Source organism: Chrysochloris asiatica, unplaced genomic scaffold, assembly GCF_000296735.1.
Source record: "Chrysochloris asiatica unplaced genomic scaffold, ChrAsi1.0 scaffold00020, whole genome shotgun sequence".
Lineage (NCBI taxonomy): Eukaryota > Metazoa > Chordata > Mammalia > Afrosoricida > Chrysochloridae > Chrysochloris > Chrysochloris asiatica.
In genome coordinates, this window is record NW_006408538.1 from 14,161,541 (window position 1) to 14,171,198 (window position 9,658).

General features: G+C 49.7%; 1 protein-coding gene across 1 annotated transcript; it reads right to left on the reverse strand.

The window, feature by feature from the left end:
- Positions 1 to 1,013: 1,013 nt before the first annotated feature.
- On the reverse strand, positions 1,014 to 8,212 carry NODAL (nodal growth differentiation factor). The gene is made up of 3 exons (XM_006835856.1): positions 8,017 to 8,212; positions 2,821 to 3,515; positions 1,014 to 1,166 (listed from the first exon to the last, which is right to left on the reverse strand). The coding sequence occupies exons 1-3, from the start codon at positions 8,210 to 8,212 to the stop codon at positions 1,014 to 1,016; spliced, it is 1,044 nt and encodes a 347-aa protein (XP_006835919.1).
- Between the last annotated feature and the right edge of the window lie 1,446 nt (positions 8,213 to 9,658).

The following is a 9,658-nucleotide window of genomic DNA, read 5'->3' on the forward strand; positions in this document are numbered from 1 at the left end:
AGACATTTCACAAGAATGCAGTAGGATTCCTTCTTTCCTTTGGCAGGGAGAAGCTGAGCAGTAAATCACTCAGCTGAAGTCATCGTTTCTCTGGTTGAACTACAACCAGCACCCGAGTCTTCCCTTCCAACCAGAGCAGGACCCTCACCCCTGCTGAGTATAAAGTTTAGGGCCTTGTTACTAGCACACACAGAGAGACAGACAAATTGTCACCAACTTTAATAGACTGAATAGTGTCTGCTCAAGCAGACTGACTCAGATGGATGCCTGAAGGTCACCACCTTCCAGAGTCCAACAGGACCAGTCCCATTGGATGAGTTCCTGCTTCTCCCTTGAAAGGTACCAGCTGGCTTAGGAGAACTCTACAATAACTCTTTATTATTTGTGCAAATCATTAGCAGAGACCCATTCCAGGGAGCCTCTGGATAAGGCAGCCAGTCCCGTGGGTGCTGCTGAGCAATCAGAAGATGAAGGGGCTCCCTCAACCTAGCCTGGGTCAACGAGAGCAGACAGATGTGATATTTAAGAGTGATGCTTACATTTTTTAGGGGGGGAGGGGTGTCTCCTTGAGAATATATTAAAAGCTATGAAACTTGTCCCACCTCAAAAAAAAAAAAATTTCCCATGTGCCCCAACTTTTACACGCCCTTTCAGGAAGCTCACGAGTGAAACCATCAGTAAAGCGCTCTAATCCTCATGTTGTAACTCACCACTGTCTTCAGTGGAGAGCCCAGCAAGCCTTCGCTACCTTCTTCCTCCCTCTCTCCTACACAGCAGTCTGTTTTCGCCAGACTCCATGGAATAAGAGAGTTAGGAGGAAATGTTTGTGTGGATTTACTTCACCCATCCCTCCATTCCTAGAGTGGATGGCCCTTCCTCTTCAGTTCTAGTGGACAGAGCAAACATTTTCCCCTCTTTGTTTCTCCTCATTGGATTAGATGGTAATCATATATCTTCTAGGAGCTTTCAACTTTCCAGGGTACAGCCAAATCCAGCAGCCCTTCAGAATCTCTTCAGAGGCAACCACATTCTTCCACAATCATGTCTTTATGGTGGTCTAGAAGAACTCTGCCATTTTCCACGTAGAGCATGCTCAGTGACTTGGTCTTCACGGGGACACAGCAGGTAGAAGGGACACGGTGGGGCTGATAATGTTTCAGCAGACTCTAAATGGAAGGAGAGGAGGGTTAATTCACAGGCCAGTGGTAAACAGTAACAGAAAGTTGAAAGAAGTTTCTGGGTATAAAACTAGAAAAAACATCTTCCATAATGGAATCAGCATATCAATACATCAGCCCTGCCTAAAATAACTATTAGTGGCTTTTCTTTTAAACTGACTTTAGTAAACCCTAACATGTATGTGGAAAGAGCAGTTCTTAACTTACATGTTCTCCTATTTTTGAAGTCTACAGTGAATACCAGTTTTTAAAATGTTGCTAGAAACTTCCTGGTTTAGCTCCAGAACTATGAAGCCGAATAGGCAATTATGAAGAAATTCTTGTGGGATTTGTTTTACTGCTCAGAGAAGGGCAAATGAAGGCAATAGGAGAAAAGGTAACAACCCCTTGGCCTTTTGGAAGTGGGCTGTGTCCCTGAGGTCTAGCAAGGTCTCTATGGTTCCCACGGGAGAAAGATTTACAGCTTCAGAAATCCTATACATGGTCGCTATGTGTTGGAACCAATTCGATGGCACCTAACAACCAACATGGTTCCTGGTTGAGGCTCAGGAGGGCCTTGACTCCTGTGAGGACCCTGCCGCCACCTGTACGTCTTCCCTTGCATGAGCTCAGTTCATATGGCCAAGCTCCCCGGAGTCTCTGAACCCAGCTGCGGTATAGAGGATGGAGGTCCAAGATGTGCTCACCAAAGGCTTTACAGATTAGAACAGAAAACTTTGGTCCTATAGGGTCTTTGGGGGAAGATCAAAACCATTTCAAACATCAGAACCACCAAAATGGACATTCTTCTCTCCTCTCCTCATCTCATTCTCCTTCCTGACTCACCTCTCACCATCTCCTAGACCTTAAGCTGGTTAGTGGCATCCAGTGGTAGTCTGACTTTATCTATGCTTGTGAAACAGGTGGCAAATGCCTGTTCTAGGCAGCAAAAGTACAGTGGCTAGAATATTATTGCCTCGCTGTGGCACCATAAATGTGGTCACCACTTGAAGGCACATCTGGTACTAATAACATCAAACAGGCCCATTACCTGGCATCCATGATACATGCTTTATGTAACCCTACACACCCCCTCTCAACTACGTTTCACAGGTGGGGCAGCAGAGGTTCAGAAAAGTAAGCAACTTACAACTACACCACTTCTTGGTAAGTGCCTTTGAGTCAGTTCTGACCCAGTGACCCTATATAGGGTTTCCAAGGAGTACCTGGTAAGCTTGAACCACAGGCCCTGCAGTTCAAACCAACCTTACAGTCCAGTGCATTAACCTGCAGCGTCACACCAGAACCCCATAGGAATCAAACCCAGGCCCATTTCTCCCATAAATCCAAGATTCTGAACTTCCTTTCTAAGCATGTCGGGGCTGAGGAGGACCTAAGACCCTCTAGTTCAGCCCCTTCATTTTCCAAAAGGAATAAAGGCTCAGGGAAGCTGTGTGCTCAGCGCTACACAGAGGGACACGGCTGTAGGTTCTAGGGTACTGTCTACATTCCCAGTTCCTGGCTCAGGATTTACACACTGCAGATACTCAAGTAACTAGGAATGAAGAAATGAATGCAGTGATTTAATACAAAGCTGAGGTCATGGTCCCCTGATCCAGCCCCGTCCCCCACAACTCACTGCCTCTTCCCCCATGCACCACACCTGGATGTACGCGTGGTTGGTCGGATGGAACTCGTCCCCCACAGGGTTGGGACACTCGCCCTCACAGCGGTAGGCATTGTACTGCTTGGGGTAGATGATCCAGGAGCCCCATCCAATCTGGTTGAAGTCCACCTGGAACTTGACCTTCCGACAGAGTTGGCTTCTGTCTGGCAAGTGGTTTCGCCGGTGCCGCCTACCTCTCTCCCGGGACAGCTGTCCTTCCTGGGCCCGCCAGGAACTCTCAGCCTCCCATAGCAGCATGGAACTGCCCAGCTGCCTCTGCTGGGAGAGGTTGGAGTAGAGCATGAGTAGCACATCAGTGATGGGCGGTTTCGGGGGTCGCTGCCGACACTCTCCAGCCTGCCTGGCCATCTGCTCCTCCAGCTTCCTGGGGTGCTTCAGCCACTTAGAGAATGGCCTGGTCACCTCCAGGACCATGCTGCCCGAGGAGAAGGTGACTTGAGATGGAGTGACAGTGAACAGGTCCACCTTAAGACGCTCCTGGCAGCTGGCTAGGTCCTGCTTGGAGTCCAGCTTTGGTTGGTGGAAAATCTCAATGTCAAGTGGAGCCTCGGAGGAAAGGTCTGCAGGGCTGGAGAGTTGCAGCCGGATCTCAGCCGACGCCAAATCCTCTTCTTGGCTCAGGAAGGAGAAGTCAAAAGCAAAGGTCCATTTCTGCCCCTCCACTTCCACATCTGGGTGGGAGCAAAATCAGGAAGGAAAGAAGGTGAGTCAGGGAGATCTCCTGCCTGTAGCCTCAAAAGATTCTATATAGCTCATGTTTAAGCCCTTCCAGTGTTATTCCTCGTGCTAACCTTACAAATTGGTACTATGTTATTGAGTTCATTTTAAAGATGAGGAAGGAAGCTGAGGCTCAAAGAGGTTAAATTACCTGCCCAAAGCATCGTTCTTGGGAGGTGGCAGAGCCAAGAATCAAACCTGGATTTGCCCAAACTCCCAGTCACTGGTATGCCCCTTCCCCACAGAGACACCCTGCCTGCTATTATGATTTCCACCTGACTGCCCCCTCATGCATATGGGCTGAGGCCAGTCCTGAACCTTCTAAGAGAAACCCTGTGAAAGGCATGGGGCTCTGAGTAAGGCAACCACCCTCTCCTACACTAGTTTCCAGCCAGGGAAGCAGAAATGTAAAGAATGTCTGGCAAGCTTACAAATGGGTCTTTAAGGTATTCCAGGCATGTCTGCATAGACCTTGAGGGTTTCCACCCAGTGGTCTTCCCTATTCACCCATGTGACACCCACTCCCCTCTGTCCAGGTCATCTGCTCTTACCTAACACCTATTGAGGGCAGACAAAGGAGCTCTGGTAGCGTAGTGGGGGCTGCTAACCTCACAGTCAGCAGTTCGAAACTACCAGCAGCTCCGTGGGAGAAACATGAGGCTTTGTGCTCCCATAAAGATTTACAGCCTCAGAAACCCTGTACAGGGTCGCTATGGGTCGAAACTGACTGGATGGCACATAACAACAACATTGAAGGCAGACAAGCAGCAATTGCACAAGCCCCACCCCCACGAGCCAAACTCAAGCTTGAAGAGAAGGATTGGGGATGACGCATATTCCATTTATTTTTCTTCAGGATTCATTTGGTTCCATGTTTGGGAACAGCACATATTTACAGATTTTTGAGTCACTTAAAAATGACATTTAGACTTTTTCCAAACTGTTTCCTCTTCTTTGTAATGGGCATAGTAACACCCCACCTATCTCTGCATTGTCATGAAGACCAAGGGAAATAAAGTGCTCTGAAGGCTTGTTGCTAAACAAAAACCAGTAAAAAACATTTGTCACCAGTAGATTCTAACTCTTGGCAACTGCATGTATGTCAGAGTAGACTTGTGCTCCACAAGGTTTCAAAGACTGGGCTTATTAACTATTTCTAGTAGATAAAAGTCATGGAGTTTTCATTCAAAATAAAAAGGGGTCTGGGATTCTTTTGTAAATAGATCCGGAGTAGTAGTGGTCTCGGATTTAGGGTCCACTCTGGACAGACCACGTACTATTTTATATTTTTTACTGTCTCGCCAAAAGCATCTTTGGTCAACTAACTAATGTTAAGTAAAATTCACGGGGAAATCCACTCCTACAGGACTGGGGGGCATTTCCCAGTTTCAGTTCCCTGGCAGCTCCTCCCAGCCCAATCCAACTGGTCCTTTTCACTTAATTTCCATTTCCCTCCTCATTAGCAACTCCAGGGGGAATAACCGCCCTTGACTAGCAACTCTGCCCAGAAATGTAGGGTCAGGAGGTGGCAGTATTTATCACCCACTGGAGTCCCGCCTGGCCACTAGGGGATTAGGTAGGTCATTGGGTTCTGCTCAAGGTGGGACATGTCCTGCCCCTTAAGATCTGAGGGTGCTGACTTAAAAAAATTTTTGATCTCAAGTATCCGCAAATGGCCTTTTAGAGGCGGGTGTTCCAGATAAAGAGGGCTTTGATGGTTCAAGTTCTGACCCTGCCACTTGCTGTTTGACATTGGGCAGGCTTCTCTGGGCCTCAGTTTCCCGTTCTGTAAAAGGGAGGCGGTAATAATATCGATCTCGCAGGGGCATTATGAGAATTAACTGAGATATTGTAAACTGCCCAGACTCATTGGGACCTCATGCACAATGGAACTAAACCCTCCCTACTGCCTTAGGTCACTCCGCTGAAATCTGTGCATTTCCTAGCTGGGCATGAGGTGCACTCGCTAAGAATGGAACCCACATGAACCACAAATAAGAGCTGGCTGTCACTGGTAACTCCGCATTACTGCCCAGGTTTAAAAATCAGAAGCGAAGGTACAGTACAGGCCAGGGTGGACTGGGGCAGGGGAGTGAAGTCTTCTGTAACTGGGATGGAGGGTGGGTGGTGTTCATGGAGGGGCAGGGGACTGCTTGCTTCCAGCTCCTGAAAGAGTCTGGGAGGAAGAAAACCTGTTGCTGTTCAGGATTCTCAACTCCTAGAGCTGAGCTCACAGGGCTTTGCTTTCGTAATCACACTGCTGCTGTGTAGGTTTGAACTACCAACCTTTCTGGTTAGTAACCAGTAAACTGTACTACCCAGACCCTCATTTTAGGAGGAGTTTTGAACCTTCTGGGGGTCATCAATGCCTGATACAAGCTAAAAATGCATATACACACACACACACATGAAAAGAATGCATCCACCCACTTAAACATATGCACTCAACATGAGGAAGTCATTCGTGGACACACTGGAATCCATCCACGCACTAAAGCAGATTTGGACACACAAGTCCATGGGCTACCTTGACACACCTCCATATCAAAAGAAGGAAACCCTTGTGTTCAGTTCCCTTCCCCTCAACCGACACCTTCTCCCCTTAAACAGGGCAGTGAGGCTGAGGAAAGATTAAAGGCTCTGTGGAAAAAGATAGGAGTGCCCAACCTACATTATTATAATTGGTAGGGGTAAATTACCACTAACTGCTTCCCAAGCATCAAGTGTTTTACAAGCATTGTCTCCTTAAATCTCACTTCCCCAAACCACCCAGTGTTATCACCATCTTGCAGATGAGGAAACTGAAGGTCAATTTCCTCAGGCTCCCAAAGTGAAGGTTAAACTAGCTAGTTACACAGTGACAGATGGAAAAGAAAACTCAATTTTGTTTGATTCCAAGGCTCATTTCACTCTGCGGTGATGGTGCAATTTACAATGAGTTTGAACCGCCAACCTTGCAGTTCAAACGGCTTTGCAGTCTGGCGCATTAACCCGCAGCGCCACACCAGGACTCCCAGAAGTTAAGTAATGTGCTAGAATTGAGAAGCAGGGTTTGAGAAACCAGAATCATCCAGTTTTCTGGACTCCCGGCCAGTGAGATTTTCAGGAAGGAGGAAGTGAACTGAAAAATGCGAGGCTACCCTCCTCCCCCGCCCTTTTGCCCCGTTCCGTTCCACCTTCGACAGTTTTCTAGAGAAAAGGCGTGAGTCCACAATCAACTTTCTCACTGCTTCGCTCCCAGGATGTCCTCCACCGGGACTAGTCCCCAGATGACCCTTCCGGAGAGGGTCACCAGCAACCGATCCCAGACGCTGCGGGCAGAGGAGATGGGAGTCTCCGCCCCCAGGTCACGAGGGCCGGCAGGCGGCCGTCCGATCAGATTAGCTGATGTGGATTGCGCCCAACCCCGGGAGGGCTGTCTGGCCCCCGGAGTCAGGGGTAGCCCCGGGCGGCGAGATGTGGATTGTGCAAAGAAAGGGGGTCCTAGGACAAGACGCCCTCTTCTGAGTACTCACCTGCCTACTTGCCAGGTGCTCACAACGCGGGTCCTCAGTATTTCCCAATCACTACGGCCAGGACACCTACACGCTTCCATCTAGGTCTCCGAACCTGCTATCACTCGGGACGTGGGCACATCCTCAATTTTCTCGACTTCGGGGCCCCCTTCTCCCTAATCCTGGACCCTTTAATCCCTGAACTCGACTTCGAAGCACACCTGCAGCCCGACACACTCCGAACGCCATTCGCCTTCACCCGCAAACCATCCCCCCGCCCCCGCAAAAAAAAAATCGACAAAAGATATACAGCAATAATAATTACTGGCCAATATGCTAGATTTTGGACCAAGCGTTTTATGTAATTTGCCATCTAGCCCTCTCAGCCGTCTTAAAATGGGGGAACTACAACCCTATTTTACAGATGCGGAAACTGAGGCGCCAGAAGACTAAGTAACGCAAATAGGGGAGCAGTTAAGAATGACGTAATCAGGCTCTTACCCAAAAGCGCGGCGCACTATCCACCCCAAACCCAGACGCGGGACGTCAGAATCCACTCCCCACCTCAGCTTTCGGTAAGCATGGATCCCCAACCATGCTTACCGAAACCATTGTTGTTATTAAGTGCTGTCGAGTCAGTTCCGAATCATGGTGACCCTGTATAGTGTTTCCATGGAGTGGCTGGTGAGTTTGAACCGACCTTGCGGTTCAAACCGACCTTCCGGTCCAGTGCATTATCCTCAGCGCCACCGAAACCATTGGGAATCCGGAAACACTCCCCAGACCCAGTCCCTGGACACGCCCGATCGCAATAGGACACCTAGACAGTGGCGTCCCTTCACCTAGCCCTTGCCCACTCCCGCACACGTCCGGAATCCGGAGCAGGGCCTTAAGAGACAGGGCTCCTGGGTGCCGAACCCAGGGTGTCCCGGGCCGTCAGGGCTGGAACGGTGCAGGTTACCTTGAGCTTGCAGGCTGCGAATGATATCTGTCCGGAGCAGCGGGTCGCGGTAGAGCCTCAACATATATGCGAGAGGGGACGGCGACGAGGGCTGCCCCAGCGTTCGCAGCGGCAGAGTGGCCACCGTCTCGGCGCCCACCTGGAGCAGAACCCGGCAGGCATGCAGGAGAAGCAACGGCAGGCGGTGGGCGTGCATGGTGGGCTGGTGGACCTAGGAGCTGCGCCTTCGCCCCTTATATCCCGGCCTACGTAGCCGCCCCGCCCCCGTCCTTCCTCCCTGCCTGAAACTTTAAGATCACATGCCACCCCCCGTTGGGGGTGGGTGGAGAGGGACCCCCTGCAGGAGGCGGGTGGGACCTGGGCCTGGTGGGAAGGAGCTCTGCAAAACTGGCGGGGCGCTAGGTACTTGCACCGGTCTAGGACGCCTGGTTTGCTCGGCCTGGGCATCTGAGCACCCTGGCACCCTTCTGCTTTAGGGGCGAGAGACCTTGTTCTGAGACAGTCTGGCAAACTTTCCTACTTCTGCCTCCTCTGGGATGCCTGCCTTTTCTATCCCTCTGGGGTCTTCATCAGGAACCCTGGTGACGCTGTGAGCTGCTGACCTCCAGGTTGACAGTTCAACTCACCAGCCACTCCGGGGAAGAAGATGAGACTCTCTTTACTGTCTTGCAAACCCTATATCTGGTCTCTTTGAGTCTCGGAATCTACGTCATGGCAGTGAGTGTGATCTTCATCACGTGGTGCTGGGAAATGTCTGACTGGCCTAACCATCCTCTGACAAAGAAGGTGAGCTCCCAGTGAAGACCCACGCAAGGGGACAAGAACATGTTCAACCCTCAAGTGCTTTCCTCGTGAATGGGGGAGGGGTGCAGGACTGCTCAGGAAGTTTTTGTCTTCTGAAAAGGGAAGAGTTTGCCGAAACTGGAGTGCATCTGACTGATGATCGTGACCCACAAGTGTCGTTTGGATTAGCCAATGAGCAAGGTAAGCACAAGTTACTTCGTTTATTTATTCATCTATAGTGGATAATTTCACACTTTTTCACATCAAAGATTCTGCTTCTAGGTCTGGCTGGCATCTGTGCCTCTCCCATCCCCTACAGAATCACTTTCTTTTCACACTTACCATCCTGACAAGGACAGAGTACCCATGTACAATTGTTCACTACAGATAAGTGAGTAAGCACAAGTAAGCCTGGGCTTACATGGCTTCCTGGGTTACTCAGCCCAGGTGTGAAGAGTCTCCTGTGATATCTTCTGAGATCCCTTCTCAGAAACACATCACCCAAGGGATCCAAGAAAAAACCTAACCAGGTTCCGAAACTCCTGCCCACCAGGAGACTTGGATCAAGATGACGAACTTCCATATCTCTGGGCCCCATTTTCCTTATCTGCACAACAGAGAGCCTTTTACCTAGCCTTCCTTCCAGCTGCAAAATCAGGGCAGGGCAGAGATTACCTTTAAAGAAATGCAAATCCGTGCCTCAGAGTCAAACTGATTTGTTTTCTTCAACATAGGAGGGTTCCTTCTCTTTCTCCACCCCCCATATCCTTCCCTAAGCATGACAAATGCAGTGTTGCAGTGTTGTATGCTATCAAAGTGATTCCAACTCAGTCCTATAAGACAGGGTCCGACTGCCTTA